At 36.0% G+C, this 15,342-nt stretch overlaps 1 protein-coding gene across 2 annotated transcripts in view; it reads left to right on the forward strand.

The window, feature by feature from the left end:
• FMR1 (fragile X messenger ribonucleoprotein 1) overlaps positions 1-15,342 on the forward strand; it is a gene marked incomplete at both ends in the record, with an annotated part of 28,537 nt that overhangs the window by 12,405 nt on the left and 790 nt on the right. For both annotated transcript variants that reach the window (XM_079542082.1, XM_079542083.1), the window contains 9 exons: positions 154-247; positions 336-452; positions 5,974-6,144; positions 6,249-6,327; positions 7,947-8,056; positions 10,125-10,211; positions 11,332-11,527; positions 12,704-12,883; positions 14,227-14,309. In XM_079542082.1, coding sequence (XP_079398208.1) covers positions 154-247; positions 336-452; positions 5,974-6,144; positions 6,249-6,327; positions 7,947-8,056; positions 10,125-10,211; positions 11,332-11,527; positions 12,704-12,883; positions 14,227-14,309 — 1,117 coding nt within the window. The remainder of the gene's footprint in view (positions 1-153; positions 248-335; positions 453-5,973; positions 6,145-6,248; positions 6,328-7,946; positions 8,057-10,124; positions 10,212-11,331; positions 11,528-12,703; positions 12,884-14,226; positions 14,310-15,342) is intronic.

The raw sequence follows: 15,342 nt of genomic DNA on the forward strand, positions 1-15,342 counted from the left end.
AGATTATGTCCAAATGAAATGATACCTTCATTGCAAGGGGAAACTGGATATAGGTAGATAAATGAGTTTAAGATTCTTTGTATTAGGAAAGGAATCTTTTAAGCTGTAAATGCAGCAGTTTATTATTTTAACTTCTTAGCATTTTATTTTTAGGTGTGCCAAAGAGTCTGCACATAAGGACTTCAAAAAGGCAGTTGGAGCTTTTTCTGTAATATATGATTCCGAAAACCATCAGCTTATTATTTTAGTAAGTAAGAACATCTAACCATGCCAAATGCAATAGTTTCTTTGAAAATTTCATATATAAAACATTCTTTTATTTATTAATAATTTAGTCAATCAACGATGTAACAACGAAGCGGGCAAATATGCTGATTGATATGCACTTTCGAAGTCTTCGCACTAAGTTATCCCTGATTTTGAGAAATGAAGAAGCTAGCAAACAACTGGAGGTATGGATTTTTATTCTCTGAAGTAATTTTGGATTTAAAAATAATTCTCAAACAGTTGATAGCTGATAGGACTTGAATGGGAGATGAAAATAATTATTTACTGATACAGTAGGTAATAAGTTTATAGTTAGGAGGCTTGTTCTTACAAATACTCATTTTTATACAATCTCTACAATCTCACACCCAGTCCTTCCCATCACAGAGGATTTTGTGTTACTAAATAAGAATCAATACATGTATATGTGTATATGCACGCACTTCATAGTATGAACCATAAAATAATCAGTCATTATTGCACAGATAGTGCCACATTTGATAGGTCTGGTTTAATGTTTTTGAAAATCGATGGAGTGTGGCTTGATACTAAGATAGACTAGAGCAGGATCTTGCAAAAGAAATGTAGTGGCAGTGGAATCGGGACAGATAACATGGAAGGAGTATAGGGATGCTGCTGTGCGGTGTAGGAGTGGGGTCAGGGAGGCCAACTGGGACTGGGCTTGGCAAGGGGTGCAAAGAAGAATAAGAAAGGCTTCTATGGGTACTTTGGCTGGAAAAAGAAAGCCCGGAAGGGCGTACTCTTCCTAGTGAGCAGCTCAGACAGGCTAGTAACAACAAACGGGGAGTGCTGAGGTATTGAACTTCTTTGCCTCAATTTTCAGTAGTGACTGCTCTAGCACAGCCCTTGAGTGGATAGCCCAAAGGGTGTAAACAAAGCCAAGTGCAAGGTCTCGCACATGTCATGGCAGCCCCACTGCTAGCACAAGCTGGGGGATATAAGGATAAAGCACAGTCTCACCGAAAAGGACCTGGAGTGCTGGGGGATGGCAGCTGGACGTGGACCAGCACTGTGCCCTCACAGTGCAGAAAACCAATAGGATCCTGGGTGCATCCAAAGCAGCACAGCCAGCAGGGCGAGGGAGGGGATTTGCACCTATGCTCTGTGCTCTGAGACCTCACCCATCCTGATGGGGCATGCTCAGTACACCAGAGATGCGGACTGTTGGAGCATGTCCAGAGTGAATCCACAAAAACGACCCGAGGGATGGAATACCTCTCTGCCATGACATTCTAAAGGATCTGGGGCTGTTCAGCCTGGAGAAGAGAAGGCTCCAGGGAAACCTGAGAGCAGCCTGTCAGTATCTAAAGAGAAGCAATAAGAAGGGAGGGGCAGACTCTTGAGCAGGGTCTTATGTGATAGAACAAGAGGAAATTGTTTCGAACTGAAAGAGGGAAGATTTAGATTGACTATAAGGAAGAAATTTTTTAAAATAAGAGTGGTGGGGCACTGGAAGAGGTTACCCAGAGAGGTGATGGAAGCCCCATCAGGCTCTGAGCACCTGATGTATCTATCTGAGTCTTTTTTAAAAGCAGGGGAGTTGGACTAGATAGCCTTTAAAGGTCTCTTCCAACTCAAAAGATTCTCTGATTCTATGAAAATGAGAGGTGAATCTATAGGAGGGGGTGAGACTGTTGTCAGTATGTACAAAGGGATTGGTTTGTCTCTAGATAAAATTATCTTAGAGCAGATAAAACTTCTGATATTTCTGTAACTGGAGAGTGGGTGTTGACTGGCAAGAAGTTTGACTCATACTTGTCCATGGGGGGGGGGGGGGGGGGGGTAAAGGAAGGAGTAGACTAGAAAATTAGAGAATCTTCAGAATTTACCTATCTTTGTATTTTTTTTCTCATGTCTACAAATCAGAAAAACATAGCAGCATTTTCAAAAACTTCTTGTTGATTAATGTAAAAAGAAGGGTGATAAAACTTTGAACGATAGGTTTTACATGGATGTATACCAACTCTGTCATTTTTGAGCCAGATTTCATTATTCCCCACCCTGTTCCCCAGAAAGGATTAGATCTACTGGGGTTTTAGCTTTAAGTGGGAAGTAGTGTGGTAGTTGGAACTTCTTATATCCAGTAGGTGTGCTCACCACTGCTTACAGGAAGTGTTCCTGTTACTCTTGGTAGTCTCTTGATTTCTGTATCTGAGAGCTGTAATCCAAGATAGTTTGGGTCTGAATATTCTCAAGACCCAGAAGGAACCAGTTTCTTCTCACTGATTTTCCTTCTTGAGCACTCCCACTGTCATTTTTCAGTAATCCTTTTTTGTTGTCTTCAAGAGCTGACAATCATATGAGTTAAGTTGCTCACGAAATGTGAAGTATTATTTCAGAGGTGAGAAGAACAACAGCCTTTTCAGAGCTCACCCTGATGTGTGCACCAGAAGCCGCTGTCATTAATTCCTGTCCCTAACTAATCTGGGATTCTTGCTTTCATTCAAAGTGTGAACCTTTTTTCTGCCATGAAAAGTTGAAGAATTTTGTTCAACTCTGCTTGGAAAGCCTTTGTTCTACCTGAGACATACTTTAGTGAAGTTATTGTGAGATAAATGTATATATGATTATAATTAGTGTGATAGAAGTTGGCTGATCCTTTTTGTGTTTCCATTAAGAACTATAAAGACAATTTTGGCCAAACTCAAAAACTACAGATAGCAAAAATTGTATTCATTATTTCTGTTGAAAAGCTAATTGGTGTACAAATATATTGCACGTATCCATGTGCAGAACAAATATTTAGTGAAAGCAGGCTTTACTGCAATATTAATAGTTCATTATTTTGATCAAATAAACTCCTTTCTGTGCCATAGACCTTTGAATGTCTGCTACTGTTTTTTCTTCTGTAGCTCAGAGTAGGAAAGGTAAAACTGCTATGATGACTAGACCTAGGCTCTCTTTCTTTTCCCTTTCTCTTTGTTGTGTCTTATACCTTCTTTCATTTCTGCATATTAGCTTCTTGCGTGGCTTTCCTTCTTAAACGTGACTTTTAGAGAATGAAGTAAAATAACCGAACAAATGAGTTTTTGTTTGCTTCCCTTACCTATTGGGTGTGGCTTAATTATTTTGAGATTTTAAAAAACAAACGTGGAAATCTACTTTTAATATTCTGGGTTGTATTTTATTATCTATGAATGCAGTTTGGACATGACCTCTAAGAATTGACATCTGTTTCTCACTAATCTATTCAAAGAGAATAGTTAGATTTTTGCAGTGTTTTGATACAATACATCTTGTAATATATAGTTTCTGGAGAAACTAATGATACTTTAGTAGATGCAATATAAATGCTTATTAACTATCATAGCTGAAGACACCAGTGATGTAATTTCATCTTTTCTACACACATAGGTAGTTGTGTTAACCACTGATTGATTTTTGTCATCCTATTTTCTGTTTTTTCTGTCATCTGTTGGTCTTTAACACATCAGCTAGTAAAACAGCTATTGGATTAACTGTTGGAATGTAGATGTGCAAACATTCAAGATAATACTTGCTGCCTTGGTCTCCTTTAAGACAGTTAAAGAAATTTTAGATAGAGATTCCTGAGTATTTCATGATGTTTGGATATTTTCCCAATATTTGTTGTGGCCAATTTTCCCTGACAGTGATGTTTTAATAGTTTTAACCTGACCAGGTCAGGTAACAGAAGCAGTTCAGTTAGGACATTTCCTTGATAGATACATATATTTTTTTTTTAACCTCTGTAGAGTTTCATGTTGCAAGAGGTTGAACAGCTGTTATCACCCAAACAATTTTCAAGTGTGGCTTTGTGTCTTCACCACTTCAGTGCACTGCAGGAAAATTATATGTATAGAATTATTTCTTGATTCTGGAATGATAATAGAACTTTATTTTTCTTTCAGAACGCTGTTTCCATTTTACTTAATACTTTCTGTCTGTGATGATAAATCTTCTGTAGATGCATTAAGTTATTGTTACCTTGCTATGGTAAACAGAGACTTTTTACATGTTTTATATTTGTTCTTCTCTGTAGATCTAAGTACTGTAACTTTATTTAAATGTGTGACAACTTAATTGTCATAAACAATGTTTGTTTTGTTTTGTATATTTATACTGATTTGTTTCCATATGCTAGTTAACTTAGTGATTGCCTGGGTTTCATATAACACAGGCATCCTATAAGAAAACTTAATCTCTTTCTTTGAAAAGATGAAGATGATGTAGCAGAAATTTATCAATCATTGTTTTAGTGTTCATAAACAAAATATTTTTATGGGGTTGGTATTTTTTTTTTAATGAAATGTCCACCTATCTTTAACAGCTTCCCCATTTGTTTAACAGGTTGTGAAGTTCATGCAGTTCAGTATTTACCGAGCTTTTTTTTTTTTTTTTTTTTTTTTTTCCACCTTTAAGATCTGGTCATGCTAGTAACCTGAGGCACGCGGTGTTGACAGGTTGTTCTTATCAAGACAGTGGTGTCGAAATCTGTCTTTCCTGCCTATCTGATGTTTTCCATGCCATCCAACTCCACAGCGTGCTGCAAGATAGTTCTCAAAAGTTGTCCTCAGTTCCCATTTCTTCCTGCCTGCTGTGTGATGAATGCTATAATAGTACAATTACAGAAACACTGAAACTGCTTCATGTGTACTTCTATAAGTTGAAGTTTGCTGATGTGGTTTCCTTGGAAGCTCGGGACTGCTTCAAAAAATTGTTTACTGTAGTCATTAGTGTTACTTTTAACCTCTTTGTTTTTTGGGTTTTTTGTGTGTGTTTTATCTGTCTTTCTAGCAATGTTTTGTTTTGTTTTGTTTTTTCAAAACTATTTTTAATTACTTTTTCCTTGGTGTCTTCTTTCACATAGGAAGCCTTCGTTAAGATGTAAGTCATTCTGTACTGCTTAGTTGTACCATAGCAGTTTAACGAAAAAGTGATAGGAGTTGTGAAGCAATTACCAGGTGTTTAATTTGAGGTCACCTGAGCCTCAAACACATGATTGAGAGTTCATTTAATAGCTTAGTTACTGCTATCCCCATGCTGAAATAGGACTTTGTCTTGATAGTATGAATCTGAAGTTCTCAGATTAATGGTTAGAATTGTTTCCTGGGTGAGTATTTTAATGCCTTCTCTGAATCTAAGCAATATATTGGAGTTTCACCTTAATTTTGTTGCCATCTGTAGACACCAGTTTCTGTTTTTTTTTTTTTCTTTTATACACAGAGGATATCTATCTACAGGGTGTTACCTCTGTAGCTTTGGGGCTGAATTTTAATTGAGCAACTCTTGTTTCCCGCTAACTTGAAATGGTGCAGTTTTCTACACAGATCATAGGGTTTTCCTTAATCATTATTGTATGGTAGCTGTTAAGTCACCCCTGAAACACCGATTGAGCACCTGGGGAAAGGACCCAGTCAGCTGTGGGAGCACAGGTGTAGGCAGTTCACCTGTAAGACAGGAAGGGATGGAGCCTGGTTCCACCTCTCTTATATGTCATTTAAGGGCTGACTGCCCCTGGGGAAGGATCTCTTCCTGGAGATCCCTTCTTGGTGAAGCTTTGCCCTGTGAACCTAAAATCTTCTGATACAGGTGAGCAATCTTCTTCCCTTCTTTTATAGCACCTCTCTATTGTGCCAGCCCTTTTGTCATCATGTTTTTGTTGTAATAGTTTTCCAGTTGCATTGATCTAATTGCTACAACTACAGATATCTGGATTCCTTTCAGAGTTCTAGACAACTTGCATCACGATTTCATGAACAGTTTGTTGTTCGTGAAGACTTAATGGGTTTGGCTATTGGCACTCATGGTGCCAATATTCAGCAAGCCAGAAAAGTCCCTGGAGTGACTGCCATTGATCTTGATGAAGATACCTGCACATTCCATATTTACGGAGAGGTAAGATCCCTTCTTTAACCTTTCAGATAATAATAATTTAAAAAAAACAATAAATGTTTTGGGAAAACCCATCTCATTTCTCTTATATACCCTATGTGTTTTAGGATCAAGATGCAGTGAAGAAGGCCAGAAGTTATCTTGAGTTTGCTGAAGATGTCATACAAGTCCCAAGAAATTTAGTAGGTATGTTAGTACTAGAGACTAGTGTTAAAGAAAAACGCGTTCTGAGGTTTTTAATTTTAGAACTGAGGCAGAGTAAGAAAAAGTTGGAAAAGTTATTTGTGAGCAGTTGTTAGGTGATAAAAAGCCTTGGAGTTTGAGGTGCTTTTCTTGATGTTTTTTTTTTTTTGTTGCCCATCCTCCCCTCCCCCCCATTCTGTGTAGAATTTTTCAGTCCTTTGTAAGGAATTACCTGCTGGTTTGTAGTTCAAAGATGCCCTTAATACAAAGCAGAATAGTTTCTTGATTGAGCCTAAGAATTGAATGACTTCCTTCAAAGATGCTGTGATTTATTTTTTTTTTTTTTCAGCTCTACAACAGAGAGGTACTTCTTGCACTGTCTTGTATTTTTCTGGCGTGCTTTTGTTTGTTAGAAGCAGCACTGTAGGATAAACTGAAGCCTGGTTAAGGCACTCAGCTCTGGAGTTGTAGAACAGTAGTTTTAGGGTAGGTTCTTCATCCCATTCCCCCTTGTTACCTCTAGGGGGCAAGTGAAATGGTAGGCTGCTATTGTTACTTTAACTTGAAATTTGTTTTACTTTGTGTATTTTCTGTTTACAACTTCTGGTTTTGGCAGCATTTTACTTTTAGTCTGCTTCTTGGCCTAGATTCCTTAAAATAAATAATTGGACCAACCATATCTCATATCCAAAATAGTGCTTGTTCACTTACTGATTTCTAGTAATTTGCCAGAAAACAAATGAGTTTGGATTGATTATGAAGTCAAAACCCTTTTACTACATTACTGGAATCTTTATATTTTCCATAGATAAAACAAAAGCTTGACATCTGCTTTTTCTAGCTAATAATCCTTTAAAAAATTTCAAACAGAACTAAAAAAAAAAGTTTTTGTTGTCTTTTTAAAGGTTTCATAGAAGTCAATAACCTGAAATGTAGGTTACAAAATGGACTGTATGTATGCATACATAATTTTTAATGAATTTCATGTATGCTGCTGAATTCTACTTAATATTTGTTTTTAAGAAATACATTTTTTATAACTTAATGTTCATTTTTGTGTTTTGGTTTGACTTTTTTTTTTTTTTTTTTTAATTTGCCACCAAGGTTTTTTTTTTTGCTGTTTTGTTTGTTAGGGAACTGTTATACCAAAGAGGTATAATGGAGTAAGTTACTCAAAAGAAGCTTTTGACTTGTGGTCAAGAAGATCTTAGCAGCTGTTTTTGTCATATTTTCTACAAATATTTAGGGTTTAAAATTTCATGGTTTTAAAACAAAAAAAGAAACAGAAGTGAAAATTTAGTTCTTATTTGAATAATAAGAACGATGTCCTGTGTGATTAAAAGAAAAGTTTAATTTGCTCTCCAGGGATTAATTGTTTCAGCTGTTATGCACTCAATATTTACCGCCTTCATTTCAGTGATGTCCTGTAAAAAAAGGTTAAGTTGTAGGCTTTTCAGCAGTCATAAGATTCTTTGTTCCTGTTAAATGTGTCACGGAGTATCAAGCTGTTTTGATAAGTTCTTTCACTGTTAACTAAATGATTTTGTTTTACAGAATAATAATATTCTCAATCCTTAGGGAAAAGCCCTGAGAATTGAATGTTTTGTGTGTCCTTTTTGTAGGGAAAGTAATTGGAAAAAACGGAAAACTGATTCAGGAGATAGTGGACAAATCTGGTGTTGTAAGAGTGAGAATTGAGGCTGAGAATGATAAAAATATTCCACAAGAAGAGGTATGTTTTCATTTAATGTGATTGCTTTGTTATCTGATGGTTGTGTTCTGCCCAGTGATAACATAGATTCTTCCTTCTATCTTCATAATGGTAAGGTGAAGTTCTGACTGTAATGTGGGTATTTCTTTCTCCTCAGGTCAAAGCATGGCAGAGAAGAGTTGGTCTTTGTAAACTTATTTTTATGTCATATTAGAAAAGAATGTATACTAGTCTTCCAGGATGCAGAGACAAATGTTGCAGGCTTGCTTTTTGTGCAGAACTGTAGTCTGGTTTTGAATCTGAATACAGCATTGGGTTCTTGTCTCTTAAGACTGAAGTGGATCAGGATCTTACCATGGATTTTTGTCTGCGGTTTCGTAACTTGCTTAATTTTATATCAGGATTGTCAGATTTAACTTTTTTTTTTTTTTTTTTAGTGAAATTTTTTAAGTGAAATGTTTGTTGTGGTGCTATATTATTTGTCTCTAAATTTTTTATGCCCATAAGTTGCTCCGAATTCACTTCAGAAACTAGGTGGAAGACTCTGGTTTTGCTTTGAAGCTAGAAATAAGGTCTGATGAAGAAGCACTTTGAATTCTTTGTAGGGCTGAAATTGCTTGACATTATTACTAGCTCGAATTGTTATGAGTTGTCGTTTGTACACACAGGCCCCTTGGCTAAAAGTGACAGTGTGCGTCTGCTTTTTTCTTAAGTTGTTTTTGAGTCAATTGTCTTTTACTTAAGCTTATACTATGAAGTGGTTAATGCCCATTCTGTTGTTTTTTTATATTTAAAAAAAAACTTAATTATTAAATACTCATATTATCTGGCGTACTTTAAGTTTTATATTTCAGTTGAACATGCCAGTGGCTAAAGGATTTCTAATCCTTGTTAAATCTAGTGTTAGTATTGAGGCTTCCTAGAATAAAAGAATTGTATGCATTTTTTTCCTTGCAGTATATTTAGTGCAGATGTATAAAATCTAATGGGTCATTTGCCCATTTAAAAAAAATAGAAATATTATAGTTCTGTCACTGTCATTTCAGGGAGCTTCAGCAAGCTATGAATGTACTTACTGTTTTGCTTTTTAAGAGCATCTTCGGTCACTCTCAGCTGAAGCTGTATGGGGGCAAAAGCAAATCTGTTTCAAATGCAGTTGTTTAACAACTGTATGTATGGTGGAAGTTAAGTACATGCTTAAAGGTTGTGATGAGGTAACCTAGTGATTATTTATTTATTCAATTATAGGTAAGTTCAGTTAGGGTGATCAAGTTCTGTCTGCACTGACATAGGTTTCAGTGTCTTGAGTCTTTAGAAGACTTAGTTTGACTTTTTCAGTTCTCAGTAAAGCTTTTACTGCTCTGAGGCTGCCACTGGTAGTCTCGAGTAGTTTAAATCTAGCTCGTATTTGTGTGGGCAGTAGTGCTAAAGTTTAGCTGTTTTTAGTGCTCGGTGCCCCGTTAGGCACTATTTCTTGGACTAGTTAATCACCTAAGTTGATCTTCAGGTACTTTATCTGAAAAGGTTGTAATTCCAGGCATTACAACTTCAACTCTAGCTCTACTTTCTTTCAGTTACCTAATGAATGACTTAAAATGCTTCAAAGGTAACAGCGCATATGTTAGTAATTCTTGCTTGATGTGTTGGTTTGCCTTTTACCAATTGAGAAATCCTTAAGAAAGATAAGTTGGGGCTGTTTGACAGTGTTAATTTTTTAAAAGCTGAAAGTTTTCTTTAATGACCTGCAGTTTAAAAGTAGCTGTGTGAGAGCAAACATGATCAACAAAGGTGATGCTAGTTATGAAAGAAGGGAAGAAATATGGTATGTTTTATTATTTCATTTGATATGGAAAAAAATGTGGACGTTGTCAAAGTTTTTTTAAGCAATGTTAGCTTTTAGCATCAGGAGAATTTGGTCTAGGTGATCTAGTCAGCATAAAATTTAAATATACTGTTGTCTTATTTTGAATTTATGTTTATCCATATTGTAAAAATTTTTTTCTGGTTTATAAAAACATTAGGTTCTCTTTGATACTTCATGGTTAATCAGTAACCATTGGATTAATGTTACTATGCTGCTGTGTTTTAGGGAATGGTACCATTTGTATTTGTTGGAACCAAGGATAGCATCACTAACGCAACTGTTCTTCTGGATTATCATCTTAATTATTTAAAGGTGAGGATAAAACTGCTTTTCTGCTACTGTAATTTTTCTAATACTTAAGGTAAGAGGAGGATGATAAACAAAATCTGTTCGGGCCCCAAAGGCTTTTGAAAAATTGATATTCTATCCAGTCAATCTAAAAAGGTTTATTGTAAAAGCCACAGTGGTTTTTTGGTCTTGGTTCTTGGTTTGGTTTTTGGCTTGTTTATTTTTTGAAAGAATTGACTGTCAAAAGGGTGGAATAAAAATACATGTTTTTTTAGAATGCACAAGCAATGGAGTAAGAAACAGAAGAAAAATCAATCTCAAATACAAGGAAGAAAGAAATCCCATTTCTCTAAGTATTGAAGGGGCTTGACAGTGTCCTAATTGGAGTAGGTGAGCCTCAAAGATGCCTTCCAACCTCAGTTGTTCTCTGGTGGAGGTGAAACTTTTTTGGGTTTTATAAATAGATTTCTCAATTTAGAAGGAAAAAAGGAGAGAGAGAGAGAGAAAAAAAAAAAAAAAAAGGAAAAAAAAAAAAAAGAACAAAAAGAAAAAAAACAAATGAGAGAGAATAAAGGTTGCTACCAGCTGTTGATATTAACTAGGCAACTTCTCAATGTATAACAGAAGTGCATTCTAAGCGTGTTGCTGTCAATAGCTCCTGTTTGTGTATCTTTTCTAGTTGTTACATGTGTTCAGAAGTTCCATGTGCCAACTTGTCTTTCTGTGTCTGAGTTACAGCACTTTGTGTTCTATGCTTTGATGCTTCTTTATGTCCCTGATACTGTTATAGTTAGCTAGAATTTAACAACAATATAACGTCCAGGCATTTATATGAAACCATGCTATTACATCATAATTGTTTAATTTTCGTGTTTCTGTATGCAAGAATAGGAAGCTTGTGGTGAAATCTTACCTGAAGTTTACACCATGCTGTTGTTGGGACAGTATGAATGGATATTACTGTATTAAAAAATAAAAGATGTGAATTTCACTGTGTATTTAACATTTTCATAACTATACAACAGATTATTCTCGAAGAATGAAATAGATTATCATCAGAAACACTTCTGGTTTTGTCCTGATAAATACAGTTGGATCATCACATATGGTTACATCTGACTTTGTTATGCTTGTGTTTCCATAGGAGGTGGACCAGCTACGTTTGGAAAGATTGCAGATTGATGAGCAGCTTCGACAGATCGGAGCTACTTCTAGGCCGCCACCAAATCGTACAGATAAAGAAAAAGGATACATGACTGATGAAGGTCCAGGGCTCGGAAGAGGTAGTCGACCTTACAGAAACAGAGGGCATAGCAGACGTGGTCCAGGCTACGCTTCGGGTAGGTAACTAGAAACATGCTTACAGTTTTCATAGTAGCCAATTAGATATTGCTTTCTTGAATCCTGTTTTATTAGTAGTTAATTCTTTGGAAATGTGAGTGTTCTATGAGAAATTCAATTCATATTAAGTAATGAAATTTGAAGACTATTTAATGGCTTTTTTGCTGTAGAAAATACGCTGAAATGAAATTTACTACTAATATTTTCACATAGCTTCTGTCTCTAAGAGCACGTGTATGTATAAACTGTTCAGGGCAGAGATTGTTATTTTATCTGTATTTTAACCAGTTTTTAGTGGTGCCTTGGTTTTCCATTTCCCTCTAAGAGGATATCTTTGTATAAATAAAAATAAAATCAGAAAAGATATTGTATGCAGTTCAATTTACAGGAGTGCTTACCTCATATTAAGTTCAATTTGTGTTTTTTTTTACTAGAAGAGCATAGTCAAGAAAATAAGGTTGTTCTTTTAAACTTTAAGTTATTAATGGATAGTTTTGGGATCTTAACTTCAGAGCTGTTTGTAACCTCAGTATCCGGAATAAAGGCCTGCTGATGTTTGTCCTGACTGAAAGGCCTGTATGAGCTTGGTAAGACAATTCAGGAATACATTCAGTGTAGCAGAAGACCAGTGTTTTTCTGTAGAAGCCCCTTTATGATTTTTTCAAAAAGATAAAGGCTGACATGGCTAAGAAGTGTTATATGAAAGTAAGATTGGGATAAAGAATGAAACTATCAGAAAAGTGATCTATTAGCTACAAAAATTACAGAGTTGACAGTATTTTCAGTCTGATACATTTCTAGCCTTTTTTTCCCCATTTTAATAAAGGAGTATTGGGTGTGGGCTGAGACAGGACAAGTTAAATTCAGGAATTCAGTCTCTTTTAAATCTGACTAGACTTACTACATTTGCACAACAGACCTAATAATTGATAAGACTATTAAAACCAAGTAACCATGAAAGTGTGGTGCACAACTTAAAGTGATGTGTACTTCTGATTTATTGAACGTACCTGTATTGACTTTCTGGAGAAGTACATCTGTGTTAGAGATTGGGAAACAAGAATTCCAAAATTGTTGAAAACTAAAATTTTCAAGTGCATGTATGTATTTTTTGTTCTGTTATAATAGTGAGCTACAGTGGCACACTTTGGATTTTTTTTGTATCCTTTTGATAGGAACTAATTCTGAAGCATCGAATGCTTCTGAAACAGAATCTGATCACAGAGATGAACTTAGTGATTGGTCATTAGCCCAAGCAGAAGAGGAACGAGACAACTACCTTCGCAGAGGAGATGGACGAAGACGTGGAGGTGGTGCAAGAGGGCAAGGAGGGAGGGGTCGTGGAGGATTCAAAGGTAAATCTAGACTTAATTCTGGAGAAGGTCAGTGTTGGTATTCTTAAGCAAAGTTCTCTCAGCCTCTTGTTTCACGTAATGTACTTCAACACCCTAGCCTTCCCAGAAGCCCTCTTTTGAATTCTCTGCACTTTGTCAGTCTCTTTAAACTAAACACTTAGTATGTGTACTGAATGTTGAGCAGAAGGGAAATCCCTTCTTTTGACTTGCTGACTACACGTAGTAACACAAGTCATTATTCAGCTGGCTGTCACTGCTGTGATAGCATGCTTATGTCTATTCGAGTTGTTGTCCAGCAGACTACCGTAGCTCCTCCTCTGGAGCTGCTGTATAGGCAGTCTGTCTACAACAGACACTGTTGGATGGAGTTACTCAGAAGCTGTGGGACTTTAAGTTCCTCTTTAATGTTAATGAGTTTCCAGTCAGCCAATTCCTTCAGCTCATGGAGGTCCTTATAATTGGCAGCCCTAAACTCCAAGTACATAAGCCACTGCCCAGAGTTTGATGTCGTAAGGAGACTTGCTGAGAAGGCATTCTGAGGTCCTTTCATGCATTCTATAACAAGTTTCTTCCCTATGTGAGTTAGTTGTGATTGTTTCATGTAATTTGCTCTCCTAACATGCGTCTTGACTTACGCTTGTGGGTTATGTCACTACTTACAGAGGTCAAGGAATCAAATTCTGTTTTGGCAGTGTATGTAAAATGTCTTAGAATCTTACACATTCCTATCATTTATATTCCCATCTTCTTGTATTTGGTTTCCATGCAATAGGGTTATATAAATTTGGAATTTACATGTCGAATGGAAAAGGCGAAACAAAAGTAAAATGGGTGAACTCATTGGAGTTAAATTTTCTTTACTGATGTGATTTTTTTCATTGAATACACTTAAAATAATTATTCTACAACTTTGCATATTTTTTGAAATTCTTTTTCAAGTTATGGATATTGCTTGGTTCAACAAGATTTTTTTCCAGAAAAAAAGGAATGCAGTATTAGAGAGTCATTACAGAGACTGTGATATGTTAAATTGTACTTAAGTTGATTGTGTCTTTCTGTCCTGTGGCTGATCATGTGGTAAGACATCTTCAGTTGCCTTCAGGTAGTGGTCTTTCTTAAACTCTACTGTTTTAAGTGCTATGGTTTTTGTCTACTGTGATTCACCACCTGAGAAGATCTTCTGTGGTGATTCTTCAGTCATACTTAAAGAATTGTTGCTGTTCTATCGAGGGTATTTTTTAATGTTCTTTAGGATGGAAACTTTGGAGTAATTACCTGTTACTGTATTTTTTTAAATAAAGTTCTACATCCTTATTGAGAAACATAGTTAATTCTTTTTGCAGGAAGTGATGAGCAGTCAAGAACAGATAACCGTCAGCGTAATTCAAGAGATGCGAAAGGGAGAACAGCAGATGGATCTCTACTGGTAATTTTTATCTTCTTAGAACTATGCAGTGGTTAAAATTTCGTGATCGTTATATGCTAACAGTCGATTCTTCAGAACAGCAGCCGACATGGGAGCCTTGTGGTTCCTCATTTTCTAATCGTGTTTACGAGAATAGCCGTGTTCTGTATTTTTTAGCATTCATGCTGCCTGATACATCAAGATGCAGCTACCTAATGCGGAGGCTGCTTTGGAGGTCTTTGTTTTGCTATCAGTCTCTGAAAGTACTAAGTGGCATTGTTTGATTTTTATTTTTTTTAGCTCAAACTGACCACGAATTGACTGATAGTTTAGAGCTTATTTCCTGAGCTTAGTTTTCCCTTGGATTAAAACTCTGCTCCTGAGCCCTGAGGTTTTACTAGGCAGCTTTATTGTATTCTTTATGATCATTAGCCTATAATTCTTTTTTTCTTTTGAGATGTTGTCTACTCTTGTTTTTATCTTTTCAACACAAGCACTGTAACTGAGGAAAAAGAATGCTTAAGCAGAAAGGTATGTGTATTGCAGCCATAATCTCCAGAGAAATTAAGTATGCAAATGAAGAAACAGTTCAAGTCACATATTGGAAGTACTTAGATTTTTATAAGGATACTGGTACAGTTTTTCAAGTGCATTTCACCGGGCAAAGTTAGATATATACTTGAAGTTTCCCTAAACGGAAACTGTTCTCGCTTTGTGTGCAACGTGCAGACCTTCAACCATCTCTTACTGCATAGGATGAGTTACACTGGGAGGAGAAAATGAGTAGTTGCCACCTTTTGCATGGTGTTACAGGGAGTTCTGATGAGATTCAGATGAATCTTTTTGGCTAATCAGCAATTGACTTTATTGTTAATAAGCTGTTACCTACTTTAAGTAGGTAAAGGAGAACGAAGTAAATGAAGGCAAATGTTGATACTAGGGAAAAAGAAAGAAAGAAAATCATCAGTCATAATTTTTTTTCTGTTGCTCTGAGATTTAGAGGTAATTTGTTTTAAGTTAGTACTGAAATATGACAAATCAAATCATAAAACCT

This window comes from Tetrao urogallus (assembly GCF_951394365.1).
Source record: "Tetrao urogallus genome assembly, chromosome: 13".
Taxonomy (NCBI): Eukaryota; Metazoa; Chordata; class Aves; order Galliformes; family Phasianidae; genus Tetrao; species Tetrao urogallus.